General features: G+C 39.4%; 1 protein-coding gene across 6 annotated transcripts in view; it reads left to right on the plus strand.

Moving 5' to 3' along the window:
* The first annotated feature begins 21,955 nt into the window (after window positions 1-21,955).
* C2CD5 (C2 calcium dependent domain containing 5) overlaps window positions 21,956-22,762 on the plus strand; it is an 81,115-nt gene continuing 80,308 nt past the window's right edge. For all 6 annotated transcript variants that reach the window (XM_061204486.1, XM_061204489.1, XM_061204490.1 and 3 more), the window contains exons 1-2: window positions 21,956-22,124; window positions 22,249-22,367. In XM_061204486.1, coding sequence (XP_061060469.1) covers window positions 22,278-22,367 — 90 coding nt within the window. In that variant the 5' untranslated portion in view covers window positions 21,956-22,124; window positions 22,249-22,277. The remainder of the gene's footprint in view (window positions 22,125-22,248; window positions 22,368-22,762) is intronic.

The raw sequence follows: 22,762 nt of genomic DNA on the forward strand, positions 1-22,762 counted from the left end.
CAATTCCCTGTCTCTGGTGATAAGGGTGTCCTTCTACCTCCAGATGAAAAGAGGGCACCTTTCACATAAGCCATTTATTTCCTGCTTTCAGGGAGACAGAGAGGAGGGTCAGAGTGGCCCTATTGCATTGGTTGTTTCTTTTTTTTTTTTAATTAATTAATTTATTTATTTATTTTTGGCTGTGTTGGGTCTTCGTTTCTGTGCGAGGGCTTTCTCTAGTTGTGGCGAGCGGGGGCCACTCTTCATTGCGGTGCGCGGGCCTCTCACTATCGCGGCCTCTTTTGTTGCGGAGCACAGGCTCCAGACGCGCAGGCTCAGTAGTTGTGGCTCACGGGCCCAGCTGCTCCGCGGCATGTGGGATCCTCCCAGACCAGGGCTCGAACCCGTGTCCCCTGCATTGGCAGGCAGATTCTCAACCACTGCACCACCAGGGAAGCCCCTGGCTGTTTCTTAAGTAACTTTAATTCAAAATAATCAATATGCCATTGAGGTACATTTTGGGGCGGCCTACTCTGAACCCCAACGCATGTAATGCTTCAGTTAAAAGAAGCCTGCCTTTCAAGCCCCTAAATATAAAAAAATAAAATGTTTTAATTTGGTGTCACTTTAGGCATCAAGGTCACTTTACAAGGAAAGAGGCAACTAGGTCATGACAATGGGTCCTGACCGTAGATGGACTTTTCAAACTTTGGAGACAATTAAGGCAAGAAATTTCAGCAGCAGGTAGCTTTTGCCCTACTGGAATTCTGCCTGAGACTACCATGTTAGAGCTAATCTAACCCGCCATAGGATGGCAGGCCATCTCAGGAGACCTGAGACCTGTCGCTGACAGCCAGTGCCAAACTGTCCGTCTTGTAAGGCCACATTCCCCCCCGGCCAACCTACATGCAGCTACATGAGTGGGCCCAGCAAAACTGACAGAGGAGCCATCCAACCAACCCCCAGAACTGGCATAAGAAATCCTTGTTGTTAAGTCACCAAGTTTTGGGGTGGTCAAAACAGATTGGAACAGTTGAGGAAGACATCATGAAATTCAACTAAAAAGAAACAACAGGCCCCAAATGGAGTCATTTATGCTAAGTCCACATCACCAAACCAAGACTTAATACCTAACCTAATTGCTATCTCAACCCCCTCAGAATGTGACCTTTAACCAGTCAACCTGGAATTGCCTGTCAGCACTAATAGAGGTAATTTGCCCAATAGGTACTTTCTTTCCCCTTAGGAAGGTGACCCTGCCTGAAACTGCAGTCTTTGTTAATAATTTTCTGATTCTGACCCCCTTTTTGCCTTTAATAACCTTTCCTTTTCTGTAACTCAAGGGAGCTCCTATCTATTTGCTAGGTGGATGCTGCCTGATTACGAACTGTTTAATAAAGCCAATTTGATCCTTAAATTGACTCCACTGAATTTTTGTTGTTTAACAACATGTACAAAACTAGACTCAATTTTCTTGACTTTCAGAGTCCACTTTTTCTAGTAATAGTGCCTTCATTTCTATTCCATTGTGTCTTGAAACAGAGGCATGCTTTTTCCTTCATTTTCTTTATTTCCCTCTCTAATGTACAGTGTGTAAGTCTCATCAATTCTTCCTTAATAATTTCCTTCTCCATTTTCCCTTCTTTTAACACTGTTACCATGTTTATGTTAATTTAATAACTAAAGCACAGCAATGATTTTTTGTTTTTGATCTTTAGCAGTTCAGTTTATCCTGAATCCTCGTGGAGCTGTCATTGTAGTAAAATATTTCTCTAATTATGCTTCTTTCCTCCAAAAAATCCTTAAATGGCTTCCTTTGCTAACACAACACCGTTCTTGCTCCTTTGCTTTATTGATTGAATCACCTCCCTCCCAATTCTGGTTGCCATGTGTAGTCCTGGGCATAACCTATCTTTCTTCCAAGCTATCACTTTTCTCCAAAACCCCCAATTCCGGCCCAATAACACTAGCTATTATTTCTACACTATTCCATAAGCATTCTTTCTTCAATACTTTTGCTCTTCCCTGACCATTCTCAGATTCTTTTTTAACTCCTTTAATATTTTGTCCAAACCATGCAATTAACACCCACTATATAGTCATTTATTATAGTTACATTTTTCATATGTAATAAATGTTCTATCCACACACCTAAACTGCAAACTTCTGGAGATCAAGGTGCATACCTCAGACCTTGTATAAGGATAAAGTGTTGTCAGGGTAAAGAGTGATCAGTAAGGAGTGACTGATACTGAAGGAAGCAGTCAGATTTGGGTAGGTGGGCAGAGAAAGGGCATTCGAGAGGAACAAGAGGAACAAGAGAAAAGGCACTGCTTGTTCCAGAGACTGGAAATATGATATCAAATAAAGGGTCAATTTAATTCCTTAACAACAACAACAAAAGCAGGGCTCAGCTATTCTTCTTCCCCTTGCTTACTTTTCTCCAAGGCACAAGGGTGGTCATTTTTGCGTCAGGACTTTTGCACTTTTACACTTGTTGTGGAAAATATAATCACCAAAATAGAATTTTAAAATTACTTTGTTGTTTGCAAGAGCCGTGTTACAGGAAGGAAAGAGGGGGAGGGTTCATGAACTGTAGGCAAATTACCACCATACCCCAGTTCCTTAACATATAAAATTACAGGATCTATTTTATCCAACCCGCCCCCGCCCCCGCCATCCCCCAGAGTTGCCTTGTGGTTAGCAGGGGGGAAATGCCTCCTACACCCAGCAGGGTGGAGGAAGGGAGGGCCCTGTAGTCAAAAGTTCCTGAGAGCTCTTTAAAACGGGCACTGTTTGCATACATTTGCGGGTTTTTTTAATTTTTAATTTTTAAAAAATTTTAAATTTTTTGGCCACGCTGTGCAGCATGAGGGATCCTAGTTCCCCAACCAGGGATCCAACCCATGCCCCCTGCAGTGGTCCTAACTGCTGGACCTCCAGGGAAGTCCCTATCTGCATATATTCGAGAGGGTCACACAGTTGGTCCAGTAAAACACTCAGGAACCACCATTTACACAAGCCCTTAACTTCTCTAACAACTGATACGTAGTGCTGTAACCATTCAACAAACTCATTTATTCAACAATTATTCTCTGAGTACTAGAGAATATTTGAGATAAACACTGTTCTGGAAGAAACATGTCTCACAATAAACAATATACAAAAATTATATATGCAGAAGTTTTATGAAAGAGTAGGGAAATATACATACCATGAGAATACTGACCAAAAGAAAGCTGGTCTAGCAATATTAATATAAGTGAAATACACTTTCATGCAAAAAAATATGACTAGCAGTTCACTTTGTAATGTTGAAATGATCATCAGGAAGACATCACAATTTTATCTCTGTATCCTCTGAAAAACAGCCTCAATACGTATAAAGCAAAAAAGTTGACCGAACTGTAATGGAAAATAAATCCACAATCTTAATAGATTATTGGGGAGAAGCTAATTTCTTTACCATCTCTTCTCTCCCTACATCTTTGCATTGCGTATTCCTCTCCTTTTTACCTGATATTATCTTCTTAGAGAGCTAGTTTCAAGTTATTCTATTTACAATAATGCCTCCCTATTATTTTTTTCATTAAGTTATTATATAATTTAGACAGTAAATATGGTCTATTTTTGCTTCTTTCCAATAGAATACATTTGATCACATTTTTTTTTAATACAGCAGGTTCTTAATAGTCATCCATTTTATCCACATCAGTGTATACATGTCAATCCCAATCTCCCAATTCATCACTTCACCACCCCCAATCCCCCGCGGCTTTCCCCCCTTGGTGTCTATACGTTTGTTCTCTACATCTGTGTCTCAATTTCTGCCCTGCAAACCTGTTCATCTGTACCATTTTTCTAGGGTCCACGTATATGCGTTAATATATGATATTTGTTTTTCTCTTTCTGACTTACCTCACTCTGTATGACAGTCTCTAGGTCCATCCACGTCTCAACAAATGACCCAATTTCGTTCCTTTTTATGGCTGAGTAATATTCCATTGTATATATGTACCACATCTTCTTTATCCATTCGTCTGTCGATGGGCATTTAGGTTGCTTCCATGACCTGGCTATTGTAAATAGTGCTGCAATAAACATTGGGGTGCATGTGTCTATTGGAATTGTGGTTTTCTCTGGGTATATGCCCAGTAGTGGGATTGCTGGATCATATATATGGTAATTCTATTTTTAGTTTTTTAAGGAACCTCCATACTGTTCTCCATAGTGGCTATATCAATTTACATTCCCACCAACAGTGCAGGAGGGTTCCCTTTTCTCCATACCCTCCCCAGCATTTGTTGTTTGTAGATTTTCTGATGAAGCTCATTCTAACTGGTGTGAGGTGATACCTCATTGTAGTTTTGATTTGCATTTCTCTAATAATTAGTGATGTTGAGCAGCTTTTCATGTGCTTCTTGGCCATCTGTATGTCTTCTTTGGAGAAATGTCTATTTAGGTCTTCTGCCCATTTTTGGATTGTTTGTTGTTTGTTGTTTGTTGTTTGTTTTTTTAATATCGAGCTGCATGAGCTGTTTGTACATTTTGGAGATTAATCCTTTGTCAGTTGCTTCATTTACAAATACTTTCTCCCATTCTGAGGGTTGTCTTTTCATCTTGTTTATGGTTTCCTTTGCTGTGCAAAAGCTTTTAAGTTTCATTAGGTCCCATTTGTTTATTTTTGTTTTTATTTCCATTACTCTAGGAGGTGCATCTAAAAAGATCTTGCTATGATTTATGTCAAAGAGTGTTCTTCCTATGTTTTCCTCTAAGACTTTTACAGTGTCCAGTCTTACGTTTAGGTCTCTAATCCATTTTGAGTTTATTTTTGTGTGTGGTGTTAGGGAGTGTTCTAATTTCATTCTTTTACAAGTAGCTGTCCAGTTTTCCCAGCACCACTTATTGAAGAGACTGTCTTTTCTCCATTGCATATCCTTGCCTCCTTTGTCATAGATTAGTTGACCATAGGTGCACGGGTTTACCTCTGGGCTTTCTATCTTGTTCCATTGATCTATGTTTCTGTTTTTGTGCCACTACCATATTGTCTTGATAACTGTAGCTTTGTAGTATAGTCTGTAGTCAGGGAATCTGATTCCTCTGGCTCCGTTTTTTTCCCTCAAGACTGCTTTGGCTATTTGGGGTCTTTTGAGTCTCCATACAAATTTTAAGATTTTTTATTCTAGTTCTGTAAAAAATGCCATTGGTAATTTGATAGGGATTGCATTGAATCTGTAGATTGCTTTGGGTAGTAGAGTCATTTTCACAATATTGATTCTTCCAATCCAAGAACATGGTATATCTCTCCATCTGTTGGTATCATCTTTAATTTCTTTCATCAGTGTCTTATAGTTTTCTGCATACAGGTCTTTTGTCTCCCTAGGTAGGTTTATTCCTAGGTATTTTATTCTTTTTGTTGCAATGGTAAAGGGAGAGTTTCCTTAATTTCTCTTTCAGATTTTTCATCATTAGTGTATAGGAATGCAAGAGATTTCTGTGCATTAATTTTGTATCCTGCAACTTTACCAAATTCATTGACTAGCTCTAGTAGTTTCCTGGTGGCATCTTTAGGATTCTCTATGTATAGTATCATGTCATCTGCAAACAGTGACAGTTTTACTTCTTCTTTTCCAATTTGTATTCCTTTTATTTCTTTTTCTTCTCTAATTGCCGAGGCTAGGACTTCCAAAACTATGTTGAATAATAGTGGTGAGAGTGGACATCCTTGTCTCGTTCCTGATCTTAGAGGAAATGCTTTCAGTTTTTCACCATTGAGAATGATGTTTGCTGTTGGTTTTGTCGTATATGGGCTTGATTATGTTGAGGTAGGTTCCCTCTATGCCCACTTTCTGGAGAGTTTTTACCATAAATGGGTGTTGAAGTTTGTCAAAAGCTTTTTCTGCATCTAGTGAGATGATCATATGGTTTTTATTCTTCAGTTTGTTAATATGGTGTATCACATTGATTGATTTGTGTATATTGAAGAATCCTTGCATCCCTGGGATAAATCACACTTGATCATGGTGTATGATCCTTTTAATGTGTTGTTGGATTCTGTTTGCTAGTATTTTGTTGAGAATTTTTGCATCTATATTCATCAGTGATATTGGTCTGTAATTTTCTTTTTTTGTAGTATCTTTGTCTGGTTTTGGTATCAGGGTGATGGTGGTCTCATAGAATGAATTTGGGAGTGTTCCTTCCTCTGCAGTTTTTTGGAAGAGTTTGAGAAGGATAGGTGTTAGCTCTTCTCTAAATGTTTGATAGAGTTCACCTGTGAAGCCATCTGGTCCTGGACTTTTTTTTGTTGGAAGATTTTTAATCACAATTTCAATTTCATTACTTGTGATTGGTCTGTTCATATTTTCTATTTCTTCCTGGTTCAGTCTTGGAAGGATGTACCTTTCTAAGAATTTGTCCATTTCTTCCAGGTTGCCCATTTTATTGGCATAGAGTTGCTTGTAGTAGTCTCTTAGGATGCTTTGTATTTCTGCGGTGTCTGTTGTAACTTCTTTTTCATTTCTAATTTTATTGATTTGAGTCCTCTCCCTCTTTTTCTTGATGAGTCTGGCTAATGGGTTATCAATTTAGTTTATCTTCTCAAAGAACCAGCTTTTAGTTTTATTGATCTTGCTATTGTTTCTTTGTTTGTATTTCATTTATTTCTGCTCTGATATTTATGATTTCTTTCCTTCTGCTAACTTTGGGTTTTGTTTGTTCTTCTTTCTCTAGTTCCTTTAGGTGTAAGGTTAGATTATATATTTGAGATTTTTCTTGTTTCTTGAGGTAGGCTTGTATAGCTATAAACTTCCCTCTTAGAACTGCTTTTGCTGCATCCCATAGGTTTTGGAGGGTTGTGTTTTCATTGTCATTTGTCTCTAGGTATTTTTTAATTTCCGGTTTGATTTCTTCAGTGATCTCTTGGTTATTTAATAACATATTGTTTAGCCTTCATGTGTTTTTTTTTTTAACGTTTTTTTCCCCTGTAATTGATTTCTAATCTCATAGGGTTGTGGTCAGAAAAGATGCTTGATATGATTTCAATTTTCTTAAATTTACTGAGGCTTGATTTGTGACCCAGGATGTGATCTATCCTGGAGAATGTTCTGTGCGCACTTGAGAAGAAAGTGTAATCTGCTGTTTTGGGATGGAATGTCCTATAAATATCAATTAAATCTATCTGGTCTATTGTGTCATTTAAAGCTTCTGTTTCCTTATTTATTTTCATTTTGGATGATCTGTCCATTGGTGTAAGTGAGGTGTTAAAGTCTCCTACTATTATTGTGTTACTGTCGATTTTCTCTTTTATAGCTGTTAGCAGTTGCCTTATGTATTGAGGTGCTCCTATGTTAGGTGCATATGTATTTATAATTGTTATATCTTCTCCTTGGATTGATCCCTTGATCATTATGTAGTGTCCTTCCTTGTCTCTTGTAACATTCTTTATTTTAAAGTCTATTTTATCTGATATGAGTATTGCTACTCCAGCTTTCTTTTGATTTCCATTTGCATGGAATATCTTTTTCCATCCCCTCACTTTCAGCCTGAATGTGTCCCTAGGTCTGAAGTGGGTCTCTAGTAGACAGCATATATATGGGTCTTGTTTTTGTATCCATTCAGCAAGCCTGTGTCTTTTGGTTGGAGCATTTAATCCATTCACGTTTAAGGTAATTATCAATGTGTATGTTCCTATGACCATTTTCTTAATTGTCTTGGGTTTGTTTTTGTAGGTCCTTTTCTTCTCTTGTGTTTCCCACTTAGAGAAGTTCCTTTAGCATTTGTTGTAGAGCTGGTTTGGTGGTGCTGAATTCTCTTAGCTTTTGCTTGTCTGTAAAGCTTTTGATTTCTCCATCGAATCTGAATGAGATCCTTGCTGGGTAGAGTAATCTTGATTGTAGGTTCTTCCCTTTCATCACTTTAAGTATATTATGCCACTCCTTTCTGACTTGTAGAGTTTCTGCTGAGAAATCAGCTGTTAACCTTATGGGAGTTCCCTTGTATGCTATTTGTCGTTTTTCCCTTGCTGCTTTCAATAATTTTTCTTTGTCTTTAATTTTTGCTAATTTGATTACTATGTGTCTTGGTGTGTTTCTGTTCGGTTTATCCTGTATGAGATTCTCTGCGCTTCCTGGTTTTGGGTGGCTATTTCCTTTCCCATGTTAGGGAAGTTTTCGACTATAATCTCTTCAAATATTTTCTCTGGTCCTTTCTCTCTCTCTTTTCCTTCTGGGACCCCTATAATGCGAATGTTGTTGCGTTTAATGTTGTCCCAGAGGTCCCTTAGGCTGTGTTCATTTCTTTTCATTCTTTTTTCTTTATTTTGTTCCGCAGCAGTGAATTCCACCATTCTGTCTTCCAGGTTACTTATCCGTTCTTCTGCCTCAGTTATTCTGCTATGGATTCCTTCTAGTGTAGTTTTCATTTCAGTTATTGTATTGTTCATCTCTGTTTGTTTGTTCTTTAATTCTTCTAGGTCTTTGTTAAACATTTCTTGCATCTTCTCGATCTTTGCCTCCATTCTTTTTCCGAGGTCCTGGATCATCTTCACTGTCATTATTCTGAATTGTTTTTCTGGAAGGTTGCCTATCTCCACTTCATTTAGTTGTTTTTCTGCGGTTTTATCTTGTTCCTTCATCTGGTACATAGCCCTCTGCCTTTTCATCTTTATCTCTCTGTGAATGTGGTTTTTGTTCCACAGGCTTCAGGATGGTAGTTCTTCTTGCCTCTGCTGTCTGTCCTCTCGTGGATGAGGCTATCTAAGAGGCTTGTGCAGGTTTCCTGATGGGAGGGACTGGTGGTGGGTAGAGCTGGGTGTTGCTCTGGTGGGCAGAGCTCAGTAAAACTTTAATCCGCTTGACTGCTGATGGGTGGGGCTGGGTTCCCTCCCTGTTGGTTGTTTGGCCTGAGGCAACCCAACACTGGAGTCTACCTGAGCTCTTTGGTGGGGCTGATGGCAGACTCTGGGAGGGCTCACGCCACGGAGTACTTCCCAGAACTTCTGCTGCCAGTGTCCTTGTCCCCACGGTGAAACAGAGCCACGCCCCGCCTCTGCAGGAGACCCTCCAACACTAGCAGGTAGGTCTGGTTCAGTCTCCCCTGGATTCACTGCTCCTTCCCCTGGGTCCCGACGTGCACACTACTTTGTGTGTGCCCTCCAAGAGTGGAGTCTCTGTTTCCCCGAGTCTTGTCAAAGTCCTGCAATCAAATCCCACTAGCCTTCAAAGTCTGATTCTCTAGGAATTCCTCCTCCCGTTGCCGAACCCCCAGGTTGGGAAGCCTGACGTGGGGCTCAGAACCTTCACTCCAGTGGGTGGACTTCTGTGGTATAAGTGTTCTCCAGTCTGTGAGTCACCCACCCAGCAGTTATGGGATTTGATGTTGCTGTGATTGCGCCCCTCCTACTGTCTCATTGTGGCTTCTCCTTTGTCTTTGGATGTGGGGTATCTTTTTTGGTGAGTTCCAGTTTCTTTCTGTCGATGATTGTCCAGCAGCTACTTTTGATTCTGGTGTTCTCACAAGAGGGAGTGAAAGCACGGCCTTCCTCTCCACCCCTCCCTATTATTCTTTATTGTATATATACTTGTCTGAGTTACAGAATTCATTTACTTACATATTAATTTCTCCTCTACTGAAGTGTATCCCATGAGGGCAAAGATATGTTTCTCATTCACCATGAAATCTCTGGTTCCCTGAATGGTTTCTGCCACATAAAAATATTTGCTGAATAAATGAATAAATAAACAACAGTTAACAATTGTTGGATACTTCTGTGTTCTAGAAATTTTAAATGTGTTATTTTATTCTCCCGACAATCCTTAATTTTACAGAAATCCTTAATTCTCAGAGTAATTTACTCAGTCTCACACAGTTAGTAAATGACAGTTACTATTTTTTTTTAATTAAAAAAAATTACTTATTTATTTATTTGTTGGTTGTGTTGGTCTTCATTGCAGTGCACGGGCTTCTCACTGAGGTGGCTTGTCTTGTTGCAGAGCACGGGCTCTAGGTGCGCAAGCTCCAGTAGTTGTGGTTCGCGGGCTCTAGAGTGCAAGCTCAGTAGTTGTGGCACATAGGCTTAGTTGTTCCACAGCATGTGGGATCTTCCTGAACCAGGGCTCGAACCCGTGTCCCTTGCATTGGTAGGTGGATTCTTAACCACTGCGCCACCAGGGAAGTCCCAGAGTTAAGATTTGAATCCAGGGATATTGTCTTCTTGCAAGTCCTTGGTAGTCCATTGAACTTGGGAATCCACCAAAAGCTCTTCTTACAGAGGGGTACAACAGTTTATTCATTCAGTAAAAAGTGTTGAATTGCCTACTGTGCGTAATGTGCCAGATATGCAATGATGAGGCAGAAATGGACAGTGTTTGATTTCTCAGGGCTTATGAAGTATTAGGGCAAAGTCTTTAAACAACTACTTACATAATTAATTATTTAGTTACAATTATTTCAGTATCAGAAGTGGTAACTTAAAGTACTATGACACTACACCACAGGAGACAGTAACCTAATCTGGGAATTCAGGGAAGGTTTCTCTGAGGAAGTGACATTTAGAGTGAAACTGATTCCTACTCATCTTTCAGATTTCAACCTAGATGTCATGAGCACCCCAGACACAGGATGATAATTCATGGTAGAAGAAACTTTAAAAGAAAACTTTTATTATTTTTATGTATTTCTTGTAAGGGCAAAAAAAATTTCTCTTCTAGGTTCTTTGGCTGGTCTAATAATTAAGACAGAATAACAGGAGAAAAACACATTTAAATACATATGTACAGGAGCCCCTCAGAGACAATGAGACTCAAAGGAGGTCAGGAAATTGAGGCTTATATACCATCCTGAGCTGAGGAGAAGGGGGTAGGGGTCTGGGGCTTCAAAGGGGAGGAAGACAAGTCACAGGAAGAGAAGAGTGGATGTTTGGTAATCAGGTATTTGCCCCACCATGAAGGTAAATCTTTCAGATAGAAAAGTTATCTCTGGTAATAGCTCTCTCTCTGGGCCAGGCCCCCTATCTAAATTCTTTTAGACAGTTGAGAGAGAGAGAAAAGTTTTTCTTGAATCTGTTGGGTCTTGAATGCCTTCAGCTCAGAATAATCCACATATGCAAAGGGACATATTTTGGGGTGGTGTATTCTGCTTCCCTTCACTCCAAAATACCAAGAGTTAAAATAGCTATGACACTGTTATTATGCCTAAGAAACTTGATAATATTATCAAATTTCTGGTCAAAATTAAAATTTTCCTGATTGTTTCAGAAATGTTCTTGCAGTTGATTTGTTAACATAAGTATCCAATTAAGATGCATACACTACATTTGGTAGAATTGGTTCTTAAATCCTTTAAAGTATATAACATTTTGTCACTTTTTTTTTTTAAACAATATGTTTGTTGGAGAAATTGTTCTATAGACTTGCCCTTAATTTCGGATTTTCCTGATTGCAGCCCCATGATGTTATTTAACATGTTTCTTTGTCCCCTGTATTTTCTGTAAAACTGGTAATTAGGTATAGAGATTTGATCAGATTCAGGTTCAATTTCTTTTGGCAGGAATACTTCACAGATGTTGTACACATCCTATGGTATCAAATCAGGAGATATATAAGCCTAATTGTCTCTCCTTTTGTGATGTCAGGAGCCATTGATCACCATTGCATAAATCCAGGATTTCATTAGGGTTTGCAGTCTGGTAATATTTTTGTTGTTGTTTTTTAACTTTTTAAAATTGAAGTATAGGTGATGTAAAATACTGTATGCTACATGTGTACAATATAGTGATTCACAATTTTTAAAGTTATACTCCATTTATAGTTATTATAAAATATTGGCTATATTCCCCATGTTGTGGAATATATCCTTGTAGATTACTTTATACCTAGTAGTGTGTACCTCTTAATCCCCTACCCTTATATTGTTCTTCCCCCCTTTCCTTTCCCCACTGGTAACCACCAGTTTGTTCTCTATATCTGTGAGTCTGCTTCTTTTTGGTTATATTCACTAGTTTGTTGTATTTTTTAGATTCCACATATAAGAGATATCATACAGCATTTGTCTTTCTCTGTTTGACTTATTTCACTTAGCACAATGCCCTCCAAGTCCATCCATGTTTCTGCAAATGGCAAAATTTCATTCTTTTTTATGGCTGCATAGTTTTCCATTGTGTATATGTATATATATATATATATATACACACACACACACCACATCTTCTTTATCCATGCATCTGTTGGACACTTAGATTGCTTCCATATCTTGGCAATTGTAAATATTGTTATGAACATTGGGGTGCATGTATCTTTTCAAATTAGAGTTTTTGTTTTTTTCTGGTATATACCCAAGAGTGGAATTGCTGGGTCATATTGACAGTTCAGTTTTTAGTTTTTTGAGAAACCTCCATACTGTTTTCCACAGTGGCTACACCAATTTATTGATACATTCCCACCAACAGTGTACAAGGCTTCCCTTTCTCCACTACCTCACCTACATTTGTTATTTGTGTTCTATTTGTTGATACACATTCTGACAGGTGTGAGGTGATATCTCATTGTGTTTTTTTTTTAATTGAAATATAGTTGATTTACAATGTTGTATTAGTTTCTGGTGTTCAGCAAAGTGATTCATATATAGTTTATATATATATAAACTATAATGGAAAAGAATATATACATATAAAGAATATAAAGAATATATATATAAAGAATATATATATATTCTTTTCCATTATAGTTTATTACAAGCATTGAATATAGTTCCCTGTGCTATACAGTGCAGACTGGTAGTATTTTAATATTACTATTCCATCTTCAATTATGAACTGGAATACATCTATATAGAGAAACTTTCCCTGATAGACTATTCCCTCAGGTTATACTGAGGTGCAGTTCTTCCAGGAAAGGCAAGATAAATGCTTCATTCATTCTTTGTTTAGTTTCTGTCTTCAGAATAGTGTGTTGGTTTCCTAGCATTCTCCAAAGGGAACAATGAGGCTTTTTATTCTATTATTGTAAATATCACTATGACTTTTACAAATTTGAAATGTTCCAATAAAAGTATACATACATTGATGTGGTCCAAGAATAAATGTATGTATATTACATACATGTATACAACACCAATATTATTATTAACAATTTGATCACAGAAAACAGATTAAGATTTCTTTGCAGTAATTTTTGTCCTTAGGATACTTCTCAGTAGGGATATATAGACAAATTCCTATGTTGTAAAGACATTTGGAATAATTTTTTTCTATGTGATTAATCTGCCATCTTTCTACGTAATTAGGTTTATTTATTTTATTTTGATTTCAATTATTTTTTAAATTTTACTTTGCTTTAAACTTACATATTTCCAAAGTCTATGCTACAAAACAAGGTACTTTTATAAAAAGATTAGCTTCTTTCCTATCTCACACACCCTGTCTTCTCTATCCCCTCATGGCTAACCATTTTTATTAGTTTTCACTTATTCTTCGTTTAAAAATAATATATGTGAATACATTTCTCTATATTATTATTCCTCCCCTTCCTTAGATAAAAGATACCTGGTGTTTTATTTTTTTTCCTAAACATGTTTGTTTTCTAAACATGCTTGTTTTTCACGCTTAGCCAGTATATCCTGGTAATTACTCCACAGTAGTATACAGATACTGTCTTTATTCATTTTACAGTTGTGTACTATTTAAATATGCAAAATAACATAGTAGTTTATTCAGCCTGTCTTTTCATGATGGGCATATATGTTGTTCTTAGTCTTTTGCTGTTACAAAGAGTGCTATCATTTATAGCCTTGTGCATTCAACTTTCTGTGTTTTTGTTAGTGTTTCTTTGGGATAGGTTTCTGGAAGTGAGAGTTTTGGGTCAACACAAATCCATTTGTACTTGTCCTGAATATCACCACGTTCTCCTCCATGTGGGTTATGTAATTTTGCATTCCCACCAGCAATGTATGGTAATATCTGTTTCCCCACAGCCTTGCCAACAGAGTATGTTGTCAAGCTTGTGGGTTTTTCCCCACCTGATATGCAAGAAATGGCAACTCATAATGGTATTAATTTGCATCTTTTTTTTTATTATGAGCAGCTTTCTATATGGTCAAGGATCATGTGATTTTTTTTTTCTGTGAACCATCTGTTTCTATTTCTTAACCATTTTTCAAAAGCTCTTTTAGATGTTCTTTATACATCAGGGATAGTGCTCCTTTGTGATACAAGTTCCAACTATTATTATGTGAGGAGCATGTACAATTTTTCCTTTTCCATACAGCTATTCAGTTATCCCAACATCAGTCATTAAGAAATGGAACATGGCATTGTTTTGCAGCTGAAAGGGGACCACTGTAGTTGGAATAGGTCAGTGGGAGAGTCATGAAAATAAAGCTAATAAAGTTGGCAAGGGGTAGATTATATAAAATTTTACAGTACAGATTAGAAATTTTCATTTTTATCTTGGTAGCAGTAGATAGACACTGAGGAGTAGTATATGTCAGGGGGTTTTTGAGCAAGCTTCCCTTGGCTGGGGGTGGTGGCAGTGGGTCAATTTCTTTACCCAAGTTGGAGGCAAGACAAGCCACAGAGGTTAAGTAGTAGCAAAGGTCCCAAGGTATATAGCTGAATCTATACTTGGAACATTTATTCAAATCCCAACATCCTTAATATTAAAAGACATGTAGTTGACTTTTCTTGTTCCAATATGGTTCCCATAGGTATTGCTAAAATTTCAACTGGCCGCATCTGAATTGCAGTAGCTGTCTGCGTGGATGGTGCCTGTAATGTGTGAAGCTACTCCCTCCTGTGGGAAGCAACTCAACTACAGCAGGTCTAGAAATCCCTTATGCAACTGTCTGGAACAGACTGCATAGGCATCGTACCACAGTGGGCTATACAGGGATACTAGCCATAGATTCGGCTCACTTCTGTTCTTCCCATCAACTGCAGTAATTACTAACTGCCCCACTTGTTAGCACCCCTCCTCTAAATAGTCCACAGTGAGTTCAGCTTGGAAGCTGAATCTTGCTCAAGACACATTTAGTAAATATATATCTCTAGCTTTACTTTTCAAGGTACATTGGATACATTATTGGACAGCCCCTCTAACAAAACGAAAATATTGGAAGTTAACAAAGCGGTTGGGAAATTATGTATCAGTGTAATCCAGTCAATGTTACAGTCAGTGTCTTTGTGAAGATAATGGCCTATAGCAGCGGTCCCCAACCTTTTTGGCACCAGGGACCGGTTTCGTGGAAGACAGTTTTTCCATGGACAGGGGGTGGCGGGGTGGTATGGTTCAGGCTGTAATGTGAGCGATGGGGGGGATGGTTGGCGGTAATGCAAGCAATGGGGAGCGATGGGGAGCGGCATATGAAGCTTCGCTCGCTGGCCTGCCGCTCACCTCCCGCTGTGCGGCCCGGTTCCTAACAGGCCTCGGACTGGTACTGGTCTGCAGCCCGGGGGTTGGGGACGCCTGGCCTATAGCATCCTAAAAACTCTTAGTGCCACCTAACTGGCAAAGGAAAAATCATGTAAATATAGTGTTGAGTTAAAACTTTTAAGGGTCAGGTTTATAACTTGTAATGAACTGAGGTGAATTGGGATCTATTTCAGTTTGTATATACTGAAATGAAAAAATTCATTTGAAAAACAATCCCCTTGAAATGGAACAATCTAGCACTAGGTGATAGGTTAACACAGGTGGAGAATCATGGTTTGACTTTAAACAAACCCAACAAGGCAAAAATTAAATTAAAAACCCACTTCTGACGGATGCCCTTCTCTTTAAGTTCTGAACATTTTTACTTTCTTATGAAGAAAAGGGTCTGACAAGAATAAAGGGGCGTCACCTGGTCTTTGGCAAAAAACTCCCCTAAAATAGAGTGATGCAAATATATTCACTATTTAAAAACATCACTTTGGCTGCTTCACGGTGAATGGATTAGAGGAAAGCAAGAGTGGAAGTGGGGATACCAGTCATCCAGGTGATAAACAATGGAGGAAAGTAGATGGATTTGAGAGATGTTTAGGAGTTATAAACCATAGGACTTGGTGATTCACTGGATGTCATGGGTAAGGAAGACGAAGAGTCAAAGGTAATTGTCAACTGTGGCTAGACTTTTCCAGATAGACCTTAAATACACATAAATGGAAAATCTCTCAGCTTTGCAGTACAGACACTAATAAAGGGAGCTTGTCCTGGTGCTGGCACGATAAGAGAGTCAAGGCCTGTAGCCTGCTTATTACACTTGGGTGACATGGCTCACTGAGTGCATTGTTGGTTACTGACACAAAGCAATGTGTTCCACTTTAATAATCTAACAATCTGGAGAACATCTTACTCAATGTCGTGAGGATGCCCACCATCCACTGGGCTTGGCTTTATGAGATTCAAGGAAACCAATGGGAAGATGAGCCTACCTAGCTGCCTACTTGGCTCATTTTTATCCTTTATGCAGCTGATTTGCTGCTTTAGAAGTAAATCAGGGGCTTCCCTGGTGACGCAGTGGTTGAGAATCTGCCTGCCAATGCAGGGGATACGGGTTCGAGCCCTGGTCTGGGAAGATCCCACATGCCGCGGAGCAACTGGGCCCGTGAGCCACAACTACTGAGCCTGCGCGTCTGGAGCCCGTGCTCCGCAACAAGAGAGGCCGCGACAGTGAGAGGCCCGCGCACCGCGATGAAGAGTGGCCCCCGCTCGCCGCAACTAGAGAAAGCCCTCGCACGGAAACGAAGACCCAACACAGCCAAAAATAATTATAAAAATAAATAAATAAAAGATTACTATTAAAAAAAAAAAAAAAAGAAGTATATCAATGCAAAAGTAACTGAACCGAGTTCAAGTTGTCATTTGTATCTACCCTCAATCTTAAACCAGTGAGTCTCTGGCTTGAGCACTTGACTAGGCATCTGGTTACGCTACCGTTTGACATGGGGACCACAGTGGAGGAGAGCTGGGCCTTTTATTTTGCTGCTGTTGTTGTAACTGCTGTTGCTGCAGCTGTGTGAGAGGTAAAGAAAATAAATTCCGGTTTGGATATGTTGACTTTAAGGTCGCTTTGATATTCCAAATGGAAATAGGAACTAGGCAGTTGTATATATGGGTCCAGATCCCAGAAGAAAGTTGTGCGCTAAAGATAAAAACGTGAGAATCCTTAGCCAAACAGATAGAAATGGAAATTATGAACATGAATGAGATCACCTAGGGAGAGAGTATAGTCAGAAGCGGAGCAAGAACGGGACTCTGAGAGAAACACGTTATTTGTCAAGGACAGAGAGCAGGCTGGGAAGACAGATGCATATAGCAGAATAGGTAAGAGAAGCTTGGGAGACTGTTTCAAGGGGAACGTGATCAACTGTCAAATGCTATGGAGAGTCATGTAAAATGCAAACTGTCCACTGGATTTAGCGAGCAAAGTTTATTGATGGCCTTAAGTGAAAGCTGTTTTGGTATAGCGGTGGTAGCTAAAGCCAGATTGAAATAGTTTTAGGAGTGCCTGGGAGGTGAGGAGAGGACACCAAATATAGACAACCCTTGAGAAGCTTAACTTTGCGGGGATGGAGAGAGATTAACAGATTTTAGGAAGCCAGGAAAGCAGAGAGAGCAAAGTAGTAATAGTATATGTGTTAAATGTTATGTAAATTTAATTCCACAAACATTTGTTGATCACATGAGGGGCACAGGGCAGGGAACTGAGAATTGCAAGATGAAAGAGTAGAAAGCAGTCCTTCCCCTCAAGGTGCTCAAAGTTGAATAGGGGAGAGACAACTAAATAATTATGTATAAGGACAGTGCAATAACACATGTGCTAGACACAATGGTAGCATAGTATGTTTATTACGAAGGAGAACAGGGAAGACATTTGAAGTCACATTTAAACTGAGTTATGAATTCTTAAGTGTTTTCTCGGATGACTATGAGAAAGGTATTCCAGGCAGAGAGAAAAGCATCATTTACTGGAAAACTGCATACAGCCTTTAAAGAATATGGGTTCTTGGAATGGCATTGTCTAGATATAAATCCTGCCTCCAAAATTACCAGCTCTGTGACTTTGGGTAATGACCATACCTTTGCCAAGCCTCAACTTCCTCATCTATAAAATGAAAGCTGATAATTCCTATGTCAGCTTTTTAGGGAGGTATAAAAGCTGAGATGCACCGAATTCAGCAGCTGGTACACAGTAAATATTCAATATACATTAGCTCTTGTTATTACTGTAGGATCTAAAATGCAAAAAGTGTGGCAAGGTATGAAGCTAAAGAAGGTAATCAGGAACCAGATCATGATGGATTTGTCAGGAAATTCAGCATTGTTCCCAGCACTAATGAAAAGAAACTGGTGCAATTATTAGAAGACAAGCTGAAGTCAGGCTTAATTCCACCAAAAAAAAAAAAATCTTCAGGAAGCATCTTAATTATAATCTCCTGTTGATGAAGCCTAAGGCAACAGCTATGTACAAGTACCTCTCAGGCTACTAATTAGGAGGCTGAACTGCTAACCTCTAACTGTGCAATATGCAATTTTTTTTTTTTTTTACATTACAACATCTTGTAACACAATGCGTTATTTTCCATTAAGATTGTTGCTAAACTTCAGTTTTCTAATTCTTCTCTTTATATTTTTTGGTATTTAAAAAGAAAAACTGGTAGTATGGCAACGCTTTGATTTCAGTAAAAAAGCTCTTTCACCTCTACCACCAAAACAAAACAAAACACACTAGGATTAGCTGATCATGTACTATAGCCGACCTTGAGAGTATGGTAAGGGCATTTTTAAGTGTAGAGTTAGACTCCATAAAAAAACTGCAGGTAGATCTAAGGAAATTTGCATTGCATGTGGTCTCTATCCTTTTGTCATAGTTTGGATGGATAAAGGTTTCTCTAGTCCAAGAAGTCAGTGGTTTCTCTTTTAGATTTTTATTTTGAGGTAGTTCAACTTCCCACTTATGTAAGCAATATTCCTTCTGTAGAATAAATTTTTGCTTTGAGAAGATTAATCTGGGTCACCACTGCCTAGAGTACTTAATTTAACCTGTTGAGTAATTTTTTTTTTATTGAGGTAAGATCGGTATGTAACATTTCATTAATTTCAGGTGTACGATATAATAATTTGATATATGTATACACCACAAAGTGATCAACACAGTAAGTCTAGTTACCATCCATACAATTGACCACTTTCACCCATTTTGCCCACCCCCAACTGTCTTCTCCTCTGGTAACCACCAATCTTTTCTCTGTACCTATGAGTTTAGTTTTGCTTTGTCTGCTCATTTGTTTTCTTCTTTAGATTCCACATATAAGTGAAATCATACGGTATTTGTCTTTCTCTAACTTATTTCACTTATCATGATACCCTCAAGTTCCATCCATGTTGTCACAAATGGCAAGATCTCCTTTTTTTTAATGGCTAAGTAGTATTCCACTGTATATACATACACCACATCTTCTTTATCCATTCATCTATCAAGGGACACTTAGGTTGCTTCCATATCTTGGCTATTTTGTAAATAATGTTGCAATTCAAATGCATACATCTTTTCAAATTAGTGTTTTTGTGTTCAGCAAATACCAACAAGTGGAAGAGCTGGACCATATAGCAGTTCTATTTTTAATTTTTTGAGGAACCTCCATAATGTTTTCCATAGTGGCTGCACCAATTTACACTCCCACCAACAATGTACAAGTGTTCTCTTTTCTCCACATCCTTTCCAACACTTGTTAAATTTTCTTTTTGATAGTAGTCATCCTAATGGGTGTGAGTTGATATCTCATTGCAGTTTTGATTTGCATTTCCATGATAATTAGTGATGCTGAACATCTTTTCATGTGCCTGTTGGCCATCTGTATGTCTTCTCTAGAAAAATGTCTATTTAGATCCTCAGCTCATTTTAAAATCAGATTGTTTGATTTTTTGCTATTGAGTTGTTTGAATTCTTTATACATTTTGGGTATTAACCCCTTATCAGATATATGATTTGTATTCCCATTCAGTAAGTTGTCTTTTAATTTTGTTGATGGTTTCCTTTGCTATGCAGAAGCTTTTAAGTTTGATGTAGTCCCACTTATTTTTGCTTTGGTTACCTTTGCTTTTGGAGTCAGTCCAAAGTTTCAATGCCAAGACCAATGTCAAGGATCTTACTGCCTATGTTTTCTTCTAGGAGTTCTATGGTTTCAGGTCTTACATTCAAGTCTTTAATCCATTTTGAGTTAATTTTTGCCTATGGTATAAGATAGTAGTCTAGTTTCATTCTTTTGCATGTAGTTATCCAGTTTCCCACTGTATATTCTTGGCTCCTTTGTTGTTATTTAATTGACCACGTATCTGTGGGTCTATTTCTGGGCTCCCTATTCTGTTCCACTTATCTGTGTGCCTATTTTTATGACAATATCATACTGTTTTGATACTACAGCTTTGCAGTATAGTTTGAAATCATGGACTGTGATACCTCCAGTTTTGTTCTTCTTTCTCAGGATTGCTTTGGCCATTTGTGGTCTTTTGTGGTTTCATACAAATTTTAGTATTGTTTGTTCTAGTCCTCGAAAAATGGCATTGCAATTTTTGATAGGGATTGCATTGAATCTGTAGAAAGTTTTGGGTAATATGGACATTTCAACAATATTAATTCTTCCAATCTATAAGCATGGAATATTTTTCAATATTTTGTGTCTTATTTCTTTCACCAATGTCTTATAGTTTTCAGCATACAAGTCTTTCACCTTGTATTAATTTACTCCTAGGTATTTTATTCTTTTTGATACAATTATAAATGGGATTGTTTTCTTAATTTCTCCTTCTGATAGTTGGTTATTAGTTTAAAGAAAGCAACAGGTTTCTATACATTGATTTTGTATCCTGCAACTATAGTGAATTCATTTATTAGTTCTAACTATTTTTCCGTGGAGTCTTTCTTTATACAGTATCATGTCATCTGTAGATAGTGACAGTTTTACTTCTTTCCTTCCAATTTGGATGCCTTTATTTTTGAGTATTTTTAAAGTTAAAAATATCATCCCGATACCTTCATTTGGGAATTTTCCACTCCTGATGAAGCCAGTGGTATAATCTTTTTACTGGAATGGTTAATGCTGATTTTAGTATTTGATATGGCATGTATTGTTATTGCTACTTTTGATGCATGGTATGGAGTGATTTGTGTTACCTCCTGCGTGTGTGTGTTTCAACTTCCCTAATTTTTTTCTGATGGTCTGAGCTTATAAATTAGGCCTCATTTTAGCATGTTTATGTATATATACAATTGGGTCGATTCTTCAAGATGTTTAATCAAGCTTATCTGGTCCAATTTCCTATGGTAGGAGGTCCTGAACTACTGCCAGCATTGTAGGTCTTATCTTTAGGTTTGCAGATGTTTAATAACCACATTGAGATGATCTAAGAGTGCAGGGCAATTTCTTTCAAGCAGTGGCTTTGGATTTCAAAATTTTTTGTTTTTGTTTTTTCCCCCAAGATCTACCTTAACATCTGTCACCCAGTACACGTGTACATGACTGAATAGAGTGTTAACTGCAGAATAATTACGCGACTATCCGAGAGGTTCCTTAAATTTTTCACTCTGTTTCAGATATAAGAAAAACTGTTCCCTTTCCAGGTGGAAACCAGTTAAGCTGATTTCACGAACTACTAGTGGGTCGTTAAAGGCAGACTGAAATCGCTCCTCTAGCAGTCTCCGCTGCTGCTCCTTCTGTCCCAGCCTTTTGGAAATGCATTGCAGAAGTTACCGAGCCGCAGCTGCGCTTCGTTTCTAGAGGGTGGGCCGGTTTTCTTCCCGGGAAGCAGCAGGGCGCCAACCTACAGCTCCAGACTCGGTGGATGATGCGGGGCTCGACCCGTTTCCCTGCCTACCAGCTTCCTCGAAGTCCGTCCCGCCTCCTTCATCTGCTCTCGGCGAATTTAGTGCCTCCCCTGAGAAGTGGGCCGAGCGCCGAGCGATCGATGCCTCCTCCCCTCCCTGGGAGCCGCCATTTTGGGGGGAGGAGAAACACTCGTAGGGGCGGCTGCGGCTCAATGGGATGTTGACTGGCTTCTCCTCTTGCCAGCGCTGTGGAGCCGGGTCAGAAGCCTCCACCGGGGCCGCTCCTCCGGCTGCCTCTCCGGAATGAGGCCTCAGTTCCCGCGCAGGACGGCTCCCTTTTTCTTCCGAGAGTAAGTAGCGGCCGACGGCGCGGCGCGCCCCCGCGCGCCCTCCGCTGTCAGTTACCCCGCGCGCCCCCGTCCCTCCCCCGCCCCGCTGGGCGCTCGGCGCAGACTCGCTTGTTTATTTCTGCAGGAACCCAAGGAGAGGCCGAAGCCGAGACGATGCCTGGGAAGCTGAAGGTGAAAATCGTGGCCGGGCGCCATTTGCCGGTGATGGACCGAGCTAGTGACCTGACTGATGCCTTCGTGGAGGTTGGTGCAAGGTCCTGCCCCTCCAAACACAGGGAGCGTCGAGCCCTGTGAAGGATCTTAGCCACCTCGCCCGCTGCCTCTCAGCCCATTCCCCTGTCGACCGCCCTGCTGGGTGCCGTGCTTGTCCAGCCCTCCCTGGAGGGCTGCCTGCCGACACTGCAGCCCATGTGACGGGGGCACTGCTCGCAGGCGTCCGCGGCGCGCTCTGCCGCGCGGGGAGGCTTTTACTGCTCTGCCTGCAGGGTGACCCTGATGTCAGGACTCCTAACAGGCCACCTGCCAGTCAGGGCATCCCAAGGTGTGACCACGCGGCCACTGAAACACATACAGACACACACACACACACACACACACACACACCCTTCTTTGGTGGGGGGAGGGTAGCTAGCTTTTAA

The sequence above is a fragment of the Eubalaena glacialis genome, chromosome 11 (genome assembly GCF_028564815.1).
Source record: "Eubalaena glacialis isolate mEubGla1 chromosome 11, mEubGla1.1.hap2.+ XY, whole genome shotgun sequence".
NCBI lineage: Eukaryota > Metazoa > Chordata > Mammalia > Artiodactyla > Balaenidae > Eubalaena > Eubalaena glacialis.